Source organism: Stegastes partitus, unplaced genomic scaffold, assembly GCF_000690725.1.
Source record: "Stegastes partitus isolate 25-593 unplaced genomic scaffold, Stegastes_partitus-1.0.2 Scaffold174, whole genome shotgun sequence".
NCBI classification, from domain to species: Eukaryota; Metazoa; Chordata; class Actinopteri; family Pomacentridae; genus Stegastes; species Stegastes partitus.
The window spans coordinates 652,251-668,984 of record NW_007577905.1 but is presented as its reverse complement, the minus strand read 5'-3'; the positions used below and the strand labels follow the sequence as shown (position 1 = coordinate 668,984).

General features: G+C 43.0%; 2 protein-coding genes across 3 annotated transcripts in view; one reads left to right on the top strand and one right to left on the bottom strand.

Moving 5' to 3' along the window:
- Window positions 1-2,348, top strand: part of coq5 (coenzyme Q5, methyltransferase) — a 9,080-nt gene extending 6,732 nt beyond the window's left edge. Inside the window, exons 5-6 of the mRNA XM_008279891.1 lie at window positions 609-720; window positions 1,877-2,348. Coding sequence (XP_008278113.1) covers window positions 609-720; window positions 1,877-1,978 — 214 coding nt within the window. The 3' untranslated portion in view covers window positions 1,979-2,348. The remainder of the gene's footprint in view (window positions 1-608; window positions 721-1,876) is intronic.
- A 159-nt stretch (window positions 2,349-2,507) lies between these two features.
- Window positions 2,508-16,734, bottom strand: part of znrf3 (zinc and ring finger 3) — a 76,922-nt gene continuing 62,695 nt past the window's right edge. The window contains exons 3-8 of one of the 2 annotated variants that reach the window (XM_008279884.1): window positions 14,864-14,938; window positions 12,596-12,727; window positions 10,884-10,994; window positions 9,455-9,622; window positions 6,201-6,303; window positions 2,508-6,075 (exon numbers count right to left, since the gene is read on the bottom strand). In XM_008279884.1, coding sequence (XP_008278106.1) covers window positions 4,331-6,075; window positions 6,201-6,303; window positions 9,455-9,622; window positions 10,884-10,994; window positions 12,596-12,727; window positions 14,864-14,938 — 2,334 coding nt within the window. In that variant the 3' untranslated portion in view covers window positions 2,508-4,330. The remainder of the gene's footprint in view (window positions 6,076-6,200; window positions 6,304-9,454; window positions 9,623-10,883; window positions 10,995-12,595; window positions 12,728-14,863; window positions 14,939-16,734) is intronic. The other variant, XM_008279885.1, reaches the window with a different exon arrangement.

Genomic DNA, 16,734 nt, shown 5'->3' with positions numbered 1-16,734 from the left:
TGACTTCATGGCTCAGGCTTTACAGGGTTAATATGTATTACAACCCTGTAGATGTGATGCATGTTGCATGTTCCATATGTTCAGTGCATTGTCTTCTGAAAACCTGGCAAAGCTGAGATATTTCCCAAAAACCTGTAGATTCCTGCAAATGTGAGCTTCAACAAACGTTTGCTTTTTGTGTTTTGGACAAACGCTGCCCTCTTCTGGTTCTGCACCATGTAGATATTTAGTAGCAACAAAGACCTTTATTTAAGTGTGCTCATTTTTGGGGGTATTTTATTTCACTACAATTTAAATTCTCGTAAAGCAAAACAAAAAACAAAAAGTCCCCATAAAATCATGCAGTTTCGTCCACATTAAGAGGGTTCTCGCTCATCCTCTCCTGGGAAATTTTAAATGTCAGGAACTTAATTTCAAACTTCCTGTTGAATTTTTCTGCACTAATTTATGGGTAAAATGTTTGTTTATGTAAAAGAAAAACAAGCAATTTAAAATATAATGTGATGTAATGCAGTCAGGCTCTCAGGCATTTTGTTTTACTGTCAAATATGAAATATGAAAAACAGTGTTTAGCTCTTCTTTGACATTCTATCCTGCTCTCTTTTCAGCCTGTATGATGCATACAGTTTCCAGATGATCCCAGTTTTAGGAGAGGTGATTGCAGGAGACTGGAAGTCCTATCAGTATTTGGTCGAGAGCATCCGCAAGTTCCCAAGCCAGGTGAAAAGTCGTCTCTCTCCCTGGTTTTTGTTACCGCTGCTCTCAGTTTGGATGTGATTCAGTCTGGATTTAGGATATCCACTTATGTTACTTAACTTTGAAGGAAACGTCTACTTGTCTGTTGAAAATATCTCTATACTGGAAGCATCAAAAATCTTAATAAATGGCACGAATGATTAATTGATTACAGGAGCTGTAGTGAAACAAGAAAACTCCTGGTTGACTGAAACTGGTTCCTACTCTTCAACCAATTGATTGGTCAGAATAGATTTGTCACTTAAGGAATGCTGAATCAAAACACGTGGGAGATGTCAAAGATGGTGGTTGGAGCCAATCACATGCTTCGTAACAGCCAGACCGGGAGCATCCAGCCAATCGTGTTGTTGCACTGACACCAAGCACTTTGTGGTAAAACTGTTCACATGGGTGTTAGAAGTATAACCTGTGGAGAAAGCTTAGTTTTAAACCTTTATTTTGAGGCTATGTCACCATTTGTTTCGTATTAATCTGGTTTATGTCCCAGTGAACATTGAAATCGCAGTTATGGCTCGACAGGAGCCTGATCTCGTCAGCCCAGAATAACTGGGTGTTACCAAGATGGCTGCTGAGTGATGAGACTTTGACGTTCGTCCACAAGATAAACTAAACCAACCACAGGGCACCAAGTCCATTCTTGCTGCTCCTTTAATTAAACCTTGATTATACTGTGTGCAAACGAGCTGCTAAGGACGCCACAGATGCAGAAGGGTTCGAGCAAACTCTTGCAAAGTTGGGCAAGTAATGAACTTTCCATCCCTCTGACCCCAGCAGACCCTTGCGTAGTCTCTCAAATGCTGAATGTGTAACACTGGGCTTAGTTTTTAGCCAAATCAAAGTGAGATTAATTTTATTCTTTGTGATAAATACCCCAAAAAACAAGGATAAAAACAGAGTTATGCGTTTTCTGCATCACCAACGTGACACGTACAGCACAAATAGCTCTGTTCTAGCTATTCATCAATGATCTTTGTATCTGTGATACTCGTCATTAATACCACTCACACCTGCTTTGAAGTCCAGTGTAAGTTTCGTCATGCCTGTTTGATGGTCACCGGTCTGACTGTGTGCGATTGTATGACTCTGTTTAGTCATTTCCTTTGCTCCTTTTCTTCTGCAGGAGGAATTCAAAGACATGATTGAAGACGCAGGTTTCTACTGTGTGCAGTACTACAACCTGACTGGTGGAGTGGTGGCTCTTCACTCTGGTTTCAAGCTGTGAGATGCACTCCCAATGCCTCCTATAAAAAATCAGCAAGTAAAAAGACTCGCTCTGTGTTTTGGGCTTTTCAGCCTGTATGAGAGACTGTTTGCAAACGTGAAGCCTCAGAGCTGCTCTCTGCGGATGCCGCTGCACGATGACAGAAAGTCAGAGGTCAGTTATTTATGACATTATCTGACCAGCGATCTTCACAAAAATTGCACTTGATGTTGAAATGAGTAGAAAAAAACCGGCAAAGTAAGAAGTGTTTTCACTGTATCTGCTGTAATAATGTTAAAAGAGAAGACGAACTGTTTGATTTGAGTTTTTTTGAATATTTTTTGTAACACCAGTGTTCCAGCATTGTGATAATTAAACGTGCAAATGCTAATATTGGTATGTGAATGAATTATTGCCAAAGCTGCAGAAAGCACATTAATTATTAATAACAAATCATGTATTTAAATGCATGTAGCTATTAACTTTTACAATTAAATAAGTGAACACCTCAATGTAAAGCGCAAATAATGAAAAGCAGGACACCACAACATGAGTTACTTGAATAAAACTGTATATTTTACAGATCTTTGTACACTTTAATTACAAAACTGTATGGTACTAAAGTTTTAAAATCAGTTTTTTGGTCAGAGAAGATTTAATCGTCTTGTGTGCAATTACCATGTATATACAAAGTCTCATGTTAGTGATTTTTCTCAAAATAAAAAGCAACCAAATAACTCAAACGTTCATACACTCTGAACATAAGACATGGCTTAAAGATAAATATATTAGTAAATAAATATTCAGAGAACATATTTCCATTTATGAAATGTGTTTGCTATACAGGTACAGAAATATACACAGATTGATTTCTAGCCTTTTTTAAACATTTGTAATGGTAATGACAGAAAATAATTATATTCTTAAAAAATTAAAAAATATTAATTTTTGTACACATTTTTTATCTTCTTAAGTGCTAGAAACAATAACAAAAAAAAATTAAATAGTGACTCAAGTACCCCAAAATGTTATATTTGCAGTAGGTACATATCTCTATGCAAAGGCAAGATTAGATTCTCACTTGATTACAGCACTGGGTTAACTTATAAATAGGGTTATTTCAGGTTTTCCTCTGTGTAGAGAATGTGTATATTTCATAGAAACAGTATAAAAAACAGTCTGCAGGACAAACAGAAAGGCATGAATGACAAGCATTGATATTGTAAAGTATGTATTATGCACGGCATGATATGATTCAAACGGATAAACTGTGGTATGTATAACTGCATCATTAAAAAAAAAAAAAAAAAAAAGTCACAGTACAATAAGGAACCCTTATGAAATATGAGTCTTTTCCAGCTACTTTCCTTTGGCCTTTTGATACATGCTAGAACCTTTTATAGATATTAATTAGAGCATGCTTCATTTAGGAAATTGGGCAAGTGACAGCAAAAATACACTTTTAAGGGCTTCCAAACAAGAAGCAGAATGGTACACTCTACCTCTGAAGAAATCTACTGACCCCGAGACACTCGCTTTGGTTCGACCCAAAGCTACGCAGTGTCTTTTGATATTGCTGCAATTAGTTTACCAGCGTAAGGCTCTCATGTCGCTCCGGCACATCTCATACAGGTAGGCCACTACTGGACAGAAATGCAATGCATAAAACAAATTCTGTATATTGAATAGAGACCAGTGTCAGCCTTGCATTCACATTTCTATGCATTTTTTTCTGTAATATATAGCTTTTTCTCCTTAGAGAAATGTGTAGGTCACACACACCTAGAAAGACCCTTTTCCCTGCTCTTGAAAAAGTTTAAAAAAACAAAAAACAAAACAAACAATCATGTCTTTCTGTTTTGGTATAGCTATGTCCATAGAACCTATTTCAATTGGTGGTTGAAGCTTTATAGGCAGTCAGTGTTCATGTGCGCACATATACAAAATGTATACATGAAGATGCAGATGTTTGTGAATTGAGAGTGTACTTTTGTAGAGAAAAATCTCAGATTCCTCGAGCTTGCACTAAAGATGGAGTCTCAAAAAAATCTCACAAGAAATGGGCCCAGATGACTAACCCGGCAGCAGACAGTCTTCAAATAGATGCCAATACCAACCTAATTCTAGCTTCAGTTGTATTTGTAGAATCACTTTGTCTCTGAGTCTTGAGACGCTCGTGGCCACAGGAATGAACTTGATACATTTATATCTAGAAATGACAGGCCATTTCAGTAGAAATCCACACAATCTAAGATGATAACATTCAGTGCTCAGAGAGCAAGGTTAGAACAAGGCAACTGAGGGTTTCAACGATTGACTGACTGACATGGTACCACATGTTTTGACTGAGTCCTGTTCTTTCAAGACTCAAGTTCATATGCCCAGACCTCCCTCATTTGTTGAAGTACTGCTTCCCAGTGCAGTGGGGCTTGCAGAGAGCTGAGAGTGGAACAGAGCCCTGGTCTCCTCTTCCTGAGGGTATGGCTGACCTCTAAACTGTCCTGTGGTGAAGTACCTCTCCTTGGGCTCATGTTGCTCCCCTGTCCGCAACTCTGCCTCCACTGTGACGCTGACTGGTAATAAACTGCTCTGGGTCCCTAACCCTGTGCCCAATTCACAATCTGTGTCCTCAGGAATTATGGGTATTCTCTGGTTGAGTTCGCAGCAGCCCTGTCCAGAGCAGGTCTCTGAATCTGCATGCGCATACTGCACATTAACAGCATAGTCCTCAGTATAATGCCCTGCTGTGGTCCTGTGGACCTTCATCTCTTTGTAGAAGCAGCAAGGCAGCCCTTCATAGCTCACCTGCTCCGAGGAAGGGCACATGTGCTCAGGAGCAAAGTAGTTCTTGGTGGTGGCGCTCTGAAAGTCCACCCCCCTGTGACAGCGTCCCGAGGCCAGAGGCCCAGCTTGGTCCAAGTCCTGCCCTTTGCACTCCACACTGGGAGGAAGCACCTCGAAACAGCAGCTACAAGCTGCGGCCCCGAGCTCCCCGGACTCCTCTTGTGCCCCCTTTCCCCTGTCGCCTCCGGCGGCCTCTGCGGCCCCGGCTGAGGTAGTGCTAGTGTTGCTGTTCTCCCTGGGTTCCAGTGATGAGCGACTGCTGTAGTTGGGCTCCAAACTGCAGTTGGAGAGGTGGTCCCCCGAATTATATCCCGAAGCTCCAGAGGGGAGCTGAAGGCAGTCATGCCCCAAGGGAGCAGGGGATGATGAGTCCTCAGCAGAAACTGTGGTGCACGATGCAGCCCCTGCTTCCCCTGCAGAGCCCCTACACGGACTCTTACTCCGGTAGACATAAGGATCGTAATCGCTGCTCAGCGAGCTGCGGAAGGTGGAGCAGCTCCCGTACACACCCTGGTTGCTGACCTCAGTACAGTCCAACATGGAGTCGCTGGAGGAACAGTGGCACTGGCCAGAGCTGCTGCTGCTGCTGTCGCTACCAGGACAGTCAGCAAGGTAACCGCTGCACACTGAGCGGTGGCCATGATAGCAGCTCAGGCCAGAAGTGCTGCCAGAATCACCTATCCTTGAAGAAGAGGCAGGTGCCATGTGTACCACTGTGGGGTATAACAGCCCTTGCTGAAAGGCCCTGCTGTGGTGGCCCTTGTGGGCTCCGCCACCAAGCTGTCCTGCCACAGCAGGCCCTTGGCCACCTTCAGGCTGTTGAGGGAAAGTCAACCCCTGAAAATAGTAGTGCTGGTACATAGTCTCGTACTGTGAAAAACAGGCTGCTCGGGAAAAGTTGCGACCATGGAACTTAGGTCGTTTAAAAGCAGCATGATGTGGCTGTGCGGGGTAGGCAGGGGGTCCGCGGTGCTCTAATCCACAGTGGTGGGGGTTGAGTGAATGCTCCAGGTGGAGGGTGGGGTGGTAGCTCCGCAGAAAGGCAGACGTTGACTGAGGTGGATACAGACCTTGAGGGTCTGGGTGCTGGTCCACAGTGAGCACGGTGATGGGGTTGCCGTGTGGGTCCATGCTGGTTCTTGTTGGATATGCCGTCACCTGACCAGCACGGTGCACTCTGCCGGGATAATGGACCGGCAGCACCACCCGCTGCCTGCTGTGGACTGGGTTGCCAGGGTCCATGCATGCTGGTCCTGGATTTCCCTTCTTTTGCTCTGTGAAGAGAAATTACGTTGCATTTACAATCTCACAATAACATAACTTAGGATTTTTATTTTTTTTTTACCTTGCATGAAATAATTTGACCTCAGCAGAACAGACAGATTGTTTGCCAACTTACCGATGATGTTGTGTCTACAGTGGGGACAAGTGTGATGCTGGAGTAGCCAGGGGTCCACACATTTCTTATGAAATCTGTGAGCACAGGGGATAACCCGCAGTTCCTGTAAAGACAATTACAACAAAGTTTTAGCCTTGATTCCACGACCTTCTGAATACACACATGAACAGTGCACACATAGTTATTACATGACCAGTCTTCTTGGAGGAAACCTTTCTATTCATGTGCAGCGGGTCGGATCTACATATTCTGCACATGTTCATTACTGCTCTTGAAGCAGACACAAGTCACTTCGTTTTTGGCCAAATCAAAGTGAAATTAATTTTAATCTCTGGGATAAATACCAATTAGCAAATCAATACTCTAGTAAGGGGCTGCAAGGTGGAGCAGTTGGTAGCATTGTTGCCTCTCAGCAAGAAGGTCGCTGGTTCGCATCCCAGTGAGGAGTTTGCATGTTCTCCCCGTGCAGTGTGGGTTCTCTCCGGGTTCTCCGGCTTCCTCCCACACAGTCCAAAAACATGTTGGTGATTCTAAATTGTCCGTAGGTGTGAATGTGAGTGTGCTTGGTTGTCTGTCTCTAAGTGTAGCCCTGTGATAGACTGGTGACCTCTCCAGTCCCTGAGTCAGCTGGGATAGACTCCAGCCCCCGCCAGCCAATTGAGGCTTAAGCGATGTATAGATAGTGAATGGATGGATATTCTAGTAAGTGTTCCATTAGCTGCAACACCAGCAGTATGAAACTAACTCTGCAGCAAATTAGGACCAACCATTAAAGCACATTTACGCACTTAATGCATGCAGGTTCCTGTGGCGATGCTTCGTTCAGCGGCATTACAACATAAGACTGAACAGATTAGCAGATGTAACATTCCCTCAGCTGAGAGAATGTGGTCAGGAAAAGAATTAGTGAAAGGGTGGCACTTCTGACAAGCTGATTTAAATCCAAAACTCAGAACCTTATGTGCAGTAGGTTAGCTGTTTAGTAGAAGTTACCACTGATCTCTCTGCACAGTGCAGCTGTTTAGTTCCAATGAGAGGGACTCACATGCTGCACTAACACACACCACAGCGAACACACACAGGACGCCACTTCTCCACTCTATATAGCAGATAGAGTTGTTTGCTGTAAGGTGCACACTCAAGCTCTCTTTGAATAAGTGAACAGCAGTGATGTCCCACATGGACTGTTGTAGTTCATTCAAAGCATGCTAGAAGAAAATGTGCACTCATGTTGCTTGTTTATGACTTTATGAATTTTTACAAGTTTCGATTCAAAGTTGCAGCTTCAAAGATGTCTAGATGTGGGGTTGAGAGCAGCTGAATGTCCAGAAGGTGGCAGCAAAGCTACACAAACCTGTCAGATGTGTTAATGGTTGTGAGTCTAATCAAGTTTGATCAACTGTGAGAGAGCCAACTTCACATCAGTCCACAAACAAAACTCTTTAACTAGATGCCACGCCACAGTACAAATACAACACTGATGCTCAATGTCACCGCTTTCTGGAACAAAACAAAACAACACGCTGACTCCCGAGGATTGATATGAAAAGAACGAAACACTTTGCATTCAGACGGAGGAATTTGAAGACACAAAAGGCAGGAGCTCTGTGAATATGAATTAGAATATATTTCCCAGCCAGAACTCTTCCTCTGTCATAAATACTTTACTCCGTGGCTTAATATGACTCATCTTTAGGCTCTTTTCCACCAAAGCTTTTGTTGCTTGGTTCACTGCTCAAAAACCGCTTTGATGCCATTCAGCCTTTTATATCGCCACTTCCTCTGTGCAATCCTGGCGCCGTGCTTTGTTGTGTTTTTCTTCTCCTCCTTACCAAAGAGACACATAACCACAAAACACACCAACTATGTCCCCCTGGGCACTGGGGTTTGTCCCTGCAGCGTCCGTGAATGAGGATGAGCAATGGCGTTACAGTAAGTCCTCAAAGTCCAAGATTAGGATGCATATTTTGCCAGTGACTCCTTCAAGGATTAAAGAAGGCCACAGTGGGAAAACAGGAAGCATAATCACAACCCAGTGCACTCTGGGTACCCTTATCTCTCCAGGTGCTCTGAAAGACTGAGCTAAACATCTAAAAGGCGCCGGAAAGAACGTCACTAAAGATCGCAGGACTGCGGTCCCCGAGCACATCGGGGGAACTTCCATTCTATTGTCCACATGACTGCATTATGCTTCATGTGTGCAGAATATATAATGAAAAGAAAACAAACCCAGTGGCTCGATGACCACATCAGCACGGCCAGAGTTTGTGTTCACGTATGCACGCACCGTTCTCTTTGGCAGCTGGGATGAAAGCATCCTTCAAATGCAAATGGTTTTACGTTACTAACTTTGGTCTGTCAGTAAAATGTCACTTCAGCTGCTGCTCTGGTTGCATATTTGTAATAATTGCTGAAACAGGAGGGTTAATTTATTAGGAAATGTGCACCTTTAACACGTTTTGATTGGATTAAACGCCACCAGACAGGAAGTGATCGTGCTAATATTCTGTCGTAGTTTATGCTGAAGCTGCAACTAAGGGCTATTTTAATTAAACTGTTAATTATTTTAAAATGATAAAATGCCAATCAGTGTTTTCCAAATCCCAAGATGACATCCTTTAATGCCTTTTTTTTGTTCACAACAACTAAAAGATATTCAGCTTCCTGTCATACAGGACGAAGGAAACCAGAAAACATTCAGATGTAATTTTCTGAATCAGTCGCTGGGTGTTTTCTTCTCCTGTCACCTTTTTACTCACTGTGGGTTCATTTTTCATTATAGAATAAACCCTACATCTCAATCTAAACGGAATAACCGTGGCTAGAAGCAGAAAGTACTCAGAAGTGTCTGTTTTGCAGTGTGACACAGTTATAATGCCATTAATCATACAAAAGGAGAGTTGAGTTTCTTATTTGTTTTTCCTATTTTACAAAAATCAAAACAACCTGGAAACCAAGTGCCTACATGTGTCACCTGTACGAGAAAAAAAAAAGTGGTACAAATTATTTCCTACTTATATTTTTCTTCTTATTTTTAAAAAAATAATCTATTCTAGCTGCTGGGTTTTGGGGTTTAAAATGTTAAGAAGCTGTAACCAGTTGATCTGAACTTTTTCTACTCAAACCGATGAACAGACCATCAAAACAATTGTTTAGTAATGTCATAGTTGACAACTGATGGAACAATTGTTGTTGCTCTAGTTTATGACAAATGAGTTCTGGATTTAAAGGCAGTAATTTAACTTTTTCCTTACCTCTCCATCGATGTACTTCTCCAGACAAATTGCACAGTCAGAGGTGGAGCTGCTGCTCAGCGAATCAGAGGCTCCGCAGCTGCTCTCGCGTTGGCCTTTTCCTTTGGCTTTGAACTTCCTCGTCTCCATCTTCTCCAGCGCCTGGATGGCCATTCTGTTCATGGAACTCTGCGGCGGGGAGGGAGGGGAAATCAGCATCTCTGATAATTTACCAGGAGAGCCACTGGAACATGTAGACAATTCAAAACCATCAAAAGATTGAGCTCAAATCAGTGAAGATGTTTTGAAGCGCCTCAGTGTTTGCTGATGTCAGTGTGAGCCCGTTGATGTCATGATTTAAGACTTCTCCCTTTGACTCACGACATCATTTTGCAATGTTTGACTCTGTCTGGCTGTAACTCTGGAGACACTTTCATCTCTAATTTGCTTCACGTTGCCTTAAAAGTGTTGCTTATTAAGAAATGGTGACTGATAAGTTGACACATGCAGAACTGCTTATTAGGATTAAACGTTAATGACTCGTGTGCAGCACATATCGGGATTTGATACTTAAATTTCTGGTGCATCACTTGCTTACAAGACAGAGTTATTTATGCTCAGCCTAACCACAGTCTCCAGAGGGTGTTTTTTCCTTCATGCCGGGTCACAGTTAGATAATTGTAGACTTTTTATTTAGGGACATGTGGATCCCCTGATCAGCAAGAGAGCAATGAACTCTGGGATGAAAGCGCGTCTCATCACAGGGTTGACGAACATGAAACACTTTAAAATCTGTTTAAAATCAGTTTGTAATTAGCTGTGCAAGGGCAAACCCTTGAGGGATCCTTCACTTAAACCAAAAGTAATGGCTCTACGGTTTAAACAATATTTACTCCACCAGCGATTCATTAATTTTTCACATTTAAAGGAAGCAAAAAGTTGTGACAAATGTGCCGCCGGTGCGAGCTGCGTTCTCTTAATTAACCACCAAAGGAAGTCACGGCCGAGTCGTCTTCTGCTGTGACACACCTATTATGTGCCGACAAACATGTGCTGGCTGGATAACGCCTGTCTTAACGGGTGCCGCCACAGGTTTTCTGCTCCGTCATGATGCCTCTGTACGTTTTGGCTCCGGCAGCCAGCCTCTCATCAGCATTAATTAAATGCTAATCCTGATTTCATGTACCCGACATAAGCCCCAACTGAGAGCTCTTTGTCAGCACACAAGAGGAATCAATCAGCGGCTGAGCTACTGTCGCCCGACTCGACGCCTGCAACTCCCAGAAGAAGTCGTGCCGACTGGAAAAACAAGGCAACAAGGCGTTGCGTGTTTGGGTGTGTTTTGTGTGAGATGCACAAATAAGTTTGGTCCTTTGTGACTCAAAGTGGGACAATGAAGAAAGTTTCCCAAGTCGTATTTTGCGTGACGAGCGTATGTGCAGACACCAACCTGACTCCTCCTTTGCTTGAGTTTGATCTTGATGAGCAGAATGAGGCAAACCAGCGACACAACCACGAAGAAAGCCAGGAAGATGCCCATGTCGAAATATTCTGTGGGCTGCTGTGGAAAAGGAGGGCGAGAGAAAACACAAACTCGTTGAGTATTTTCTGCGTTTTTCATTTCAGCTCACTGGCGGTTCAGGATGTTTGATTATAGTTTCGCTGGCTGCTCAGCCGGCCCGAGCACTCGACGCTGTGACTCATTCACTCTTCATTATGCAAAGAAAAATCAAAATGTGACCTTCACACACCGGTGCTTTCTGGAATAGATACACGGCCGCTTATTCATGCACGTCAATTCATTTCCATATCGGAATCATTTTCTTGTGGCTGTGTCGATTTACGAGTGTCAGTAAATGACTCGGGTGAGCGCTGCACCTCCAGCACACATCAGACCATTCTGCCAACTGGAGCTGAAACGACTGGTTTCTGTTTAATGTCATTGTATGTTGAATTTTCTTGGGTTTTGAACAAAACGCTTTGAACACATGTCTACTTGTTAAAGTCCTTCTTCAGCCATTGATTAAACTTGCAAAAACAAATCTCCATTTATCTGTTTTTATGTGAAAACAACCTCTTCATACCTTTAAATGGCTCAGATATGTTGCTAAAGTTTCAAATCTACAAATCGATGAAGTTTTCACCTACAGCTCTGCTCAAACACTGTAAAGCCACCCAAATCATTGCCCGTTGTTATTTAATACATGCTTGAGCTTGAAACTGATTCTGAAGAAGAATGAGGAGACGGAAACATAACTAATTTGGCTTTTCTACTTAATATTTACATTTTACTACGGTACACTTATTTGCTTGTATTTTTACTTATATGTTGCTCTTGTCTTACAATTGTTTGTTATTATTTATTGGACTAATTTCGTACCACCAACATATAAATGTGAGCTGGTACGACAATAAAAGTTGCTTGAAAATCCCACCCTGGCATTGGTTCCTTAGTTTTCCTGCGTATGAAACCCTGGAAGTCTGAGTTTTACTGCAGTTTCAAAGCAGAATTGCTCAACCGTGGCATCAAATGTATGTTTTGCTCATGATGTGTCTTCTAGCAAATAAAAAAAAACAACGTATGTTCATGTTAAGAAGGTTAAAAAACAGGTCTTTTACATTTAAGAAATTTTTAAGCTGTTAACCGAGAAAATGCAATCGATGGGGATAACCGGTGATATGAAAAAGACGCTACGTGGCAGGATGCAGAATAAACTTAACCCAGCATCATTTTCCAGTAACTTCAGAACTCCAGCTTCAAACAACTGAAAACTTACCGAGGACGCGCAGATTGTTTTATTCCTCCCCAGAAAACGTCTCTCTTATCAGACGGCCCTTTCTCCCGGGCTTTCATTATGTCAAGCTATTTGACCTCAAAGTGTGCTGGTCTCTTATCAAATATTCCAAGCAAACAAACAGCTCTTTGAATGGCTGATATTAATCTCTCGCCACGCCGTGAAAAAAAAAAGTCCTCGGCCTCGGGGCAGCGAAGAGCACAGAAGAAAGGAAGAGGGTCAGATTTCACAGCCGGAATTTTCGTTTTTGTCTTCGCATCTGAAAGTTCTCGGGCGCCGTTCGGTGCTCGGGCCTCGCAAACATGTTCTTCCCTCATGTTCCTCGGATTTGTTTTTTCTTTTCTTTTGTTTCAGTGTGAGCTCTTACCCTCGGCGGTCTGTGCTGTATCCGAGCTCGGGCCACTTTCTGCTTGTTGACGATGTTCATCAGTTTGACGGCGTCGTTGCCCTTCACGTAAACCACCGGACGCTTCAGGGGATCCTCAGCAACCTGGTTGAGCTGCAGAGAGGACGGAGAAGGAATCACAGATGTGTTAATGCACAACTTCACTTCACATGATCATCAAAAAATGGTGCAGCGTCCTGTAATATTTTGAATCTTTTTAAGTTATTTTTTTGGCCTTTATTGGATAGTGTTAGTGAGAGAGAGAGACAGGAAAGTAGAGGGAGAAGACATGTGGGAAAGGCTCATGAGTGGGATTCGAACCCATGACCTCCACATGGGGACTGCAGCCCTGCTCATGGGACACCAGCTCAACCAGGTGAGCTATAGCAGCGGCCCAATATTTTGAATCTTTTTAAGTTATTTTTTTGGCCTTTATTGGAGAGTGTTAGTGAGAGAGAGAAAGGAAAGTAGAGGAAGAAGACATGTGGGAAAGGCTCATGAGCGGGATTCGAACCTATGACCTCCACATGGGGACTGTAGCCCTGCTCATGGGACACCAGCTCAACCAGGTGAGCTATAGCTTTTGAATCTTTTAGGTATTTTTCCAACCAAAGCACTTGGATTGTTGTGTTTTTAATCAGTGCTTACAAAAATGTTGAATCTGTTGAGGTCAAAGTCACAACATAAACCTGGTCAGTGGTGAAATAAGTGATTAAAAATGGTAATAAAATAGCATATCTTTGCTTTTTTATTATGAATTATTGTAAGCTTTTCAGATAACTCCTTGCTTTATTAGCAAAAAGGGAGAAAAAAAACCCAAATATGGTTAAATTTAAGGCCTTTAGCCCAAAATTAAAGGCTTTCTTTTGAAAACCAGAGCTGATTCCTTTTTTTCTTATTCAAATCTGAACATCCCAGACATACGCAGCATGAGGAAAGGTAGACATTTCTTCATTTTAAGCGGATAATGTGAATTGTCTGAAAGTGAAAAGTAGAAACTTTTCTTGTCCCAGCTGGGAAAACTGACCCTATAGGCCCAAGACATGGAAACTGTGGCCACGGTTTGCCAGCGGGAGCAGGAGGAAATAGTCAATGAATACTATGTTCTGGCTTTTGAGTCAGTTGACATCCTCCTTTACTCCTCCTCTCCCTCTCTCTCTCGTCTGCTGGTTGGAATCTGTAATTTGAAAAGCCCAGGGGAAATACCGAGGATATTCACATTGCTATTTCTTCTGCTGTCGTCATGTTCCCCGGTGAAATACTGTATGTTCTGGTTTCAAAGTATAGACGTCGAAGCGTTTGATCTCCCGCTCGATCCTGGCGAGCTGCTTCCCGCTTTAAGAAGCCACTCCGGCCTTTGACAAACAATACGCCGATAAAAGCCTGTAAACGCGCGTCACGTTTTTAAAGAAAGTTAATTACAAACTTTCCCAAACCCCAAGCAGCACTTGGCCTCTCGTTACAGTATAAATTGAGAGGAAAGAAAGAAAAAAAGGAGGTCAAGTACATTAACTTTATAAAGCTTCTCCTAATTTTGGCCCCAGGACCTTAATTCTCCCTAAGCTCCTCCTCCCTGCCCCTCGGCCTTGTGGCTCCTGTCTCTGCTGATCGGGCTGCTCTGACTGGAAAAGCCTCTCGGGGGAATTTAACACAGCCGCCCAGCGCTGCCTTTCATGTGGTCTGCGCGCAATCCCTTTTATCTCTCAGCTACGCGCTTTACGACCGAGCTGCAGAGAAGAAGAGGCGAGGAAGAAAAAAAAAAAAAAGAAACCTGCAAGTCCAGGCCTGGCGTGGCGAAGATGAATACCACAGGAGAATTCTTGCGACAAAGGCGCTCAGAGGAGCAACTTGAGTAATAAACCTCTGAGCAGCGAAGACACAAGCAGCGAGGAAGGCTGGGAAAATGTGAGCGCCTGGACGTGCTTCCTTACTGGGGCCTATGTGGCACTAAAAGGCAGCTCCGTGGTCTCGGGAGGTGAGGTAATGTGCACTACCTGTGCAATTATGAGCTCAACAGAGTTTGGTCATGGTCTAGTGAAAGCTGAACCTGGAGATCCATTTTCAGTCCCCTCAGAGTGCAGCAGCTCCAAACACAAGTCGGAGAGCTGAAAGGCCCGGAACGGCTGAATGAGCACGACTGATCCGCGGGACTAAACATAGAAAGATCGTTGTTTGTGCAAACATCGGCAGTCAGGAAGGGCAGGGCTGAGCTTCATTCAGAAATGGAAAGCGGACGGAGTGAGCACGAACCTGATCGATGGCATCTGGGTTCTCAGATACGTCGAAGATGACGGCCGTGGCTCCTCGCTGCACTGCTCGCTTTGCCTGCAGACACAGAACAAAATAAAGATTATACATGCTGGAAAAACAGTGCAAAAAAAGCCAGAACATCTATAATCACAGCATCAACTGCATCTCCTCAGATTCAACTCAAGGCCACTAGAGGGAGTTCTCTGCCTTGGTGTCACCACACAGATCCTCTGAAGTGAGCAAATCAAAAAAATGAAAGAGAAGCCCAACAGGTGAGAAGTAAACAAGCCTGTGATGGCATTTGCTACGATGCACATGTGGTCTCCTCTCCATGTCTCCAAACTCATGTAAATGTGCACCACCTCGAGCTAACGGTACGACATCCCTGCACCGAGGACTGATGCATGCTCGGCTCCGTGTGATGCAACTCTGCATGACGGGCTGGAATTTGAATTCAGTTCTGCTGTGCACGCTCAGAAAAAAAGTTGAATAAAGTTATCAAGGATTTCCAGCTGTTAAAAATGTGAGCCGCTTTCATCTGAGAGCAGGGAAAGTCACAGCACAGAGGCCTTTTGAAGAGTTCTGCTAAAGGCAAAAGATAAAGGAAATGCTTGGATCTGCAGAACCCCAAGTATCTACTCGCTGAATCCAAATTGGCTTCCCCTCGTCGGAAAGAGAGAGAGAGGAGAAAAAAAAAAGGTCCTTTATCTTAACTCCTGCCTTCCCCCTACAACCCGTTCTCACCCAGCGTGATTCACCGTGCCCTATTTAGACGGCGTTTTGATGTCTGCACTACATGATCTAAAAGAGCGCGGCTGGGATCATATCCTGGTATTATCAAGTGCCCTTGGGTTCTCGCCAGCACTCTTCATAACTGCAGGGAAGAGGGGGGTGAAGATCAAAGTGATATAATGTACACGACTCCGGCCGGACACCGTCACCGCTCCGCAGAGGGAGGAGGAGATGTGGAGGCGCAGAAAAGCTTCTCACAGCACATCCCATTGATATCTGAGGTAACAACACTCAGTGACGAGATGTCGAGGAAGTTTCTGGATCATTTGTTCAAAGACTAACTATACAGTAGAGACAGAAAAATTAAAAGAATGTAAAGTGTCTCAAACACCACAACCCTCAAACAAGACTTCTTTCTTCAACATAATGTTCAAGTTTTTGCCACCTGCTGTGATAATCATGTTTTACTTAGTTTTCGTCTGTGCCGAGGGCAGCAACTAAAGAACATCTTCATTATTCACTATTTATCCTAATTGCATCTGCAAAATTACAGAAAAAGGAAAAATCAAAGGTCTTTAACCCTTTAAACCCAGCAGCAGGTTCTTGAAAACGTGGTGTTTTATTTCTTGAAGGTCAAAATGATTTTTTCACACCCGGAAAGAATGAAAGAATCAGCAGGTTTTCAACTTCCCAACCGTCCTTCACCTTTTTTATCTGTGACACGGCATTTAATCTGACTTAAAAGAAACCAAAAATAAGCTCGAAATCAGGATATTTCATCAAAATCACTTCGTGTCTTATTTTAAAATAGGCAGAAACAAACCTTCATGCTCTTACCCAGTTCTGAAAAAAAAAAAATTACAATTCTGTGTTGCCTCTGCAGAAACATGAAACCATCGGTGACTCGGCTAAGACCAAAAGTTATGACTTTTTTTAACTGTGTTGAACTGCAGGCTGTGTTTACTGAGAGCAGGTAGGAGACAAACACGGAAACAAAATTAAATCGTAAGTAGTAAAATATCTGTAGTATATGGAGTCCCCTGTGGGTGCTTGGAAATACGTCATGCATTTAAAAAAATAAAATAAAATAAATATTTATATATCCATCCATCCATTATCTATACACCGCTTAATCCTCA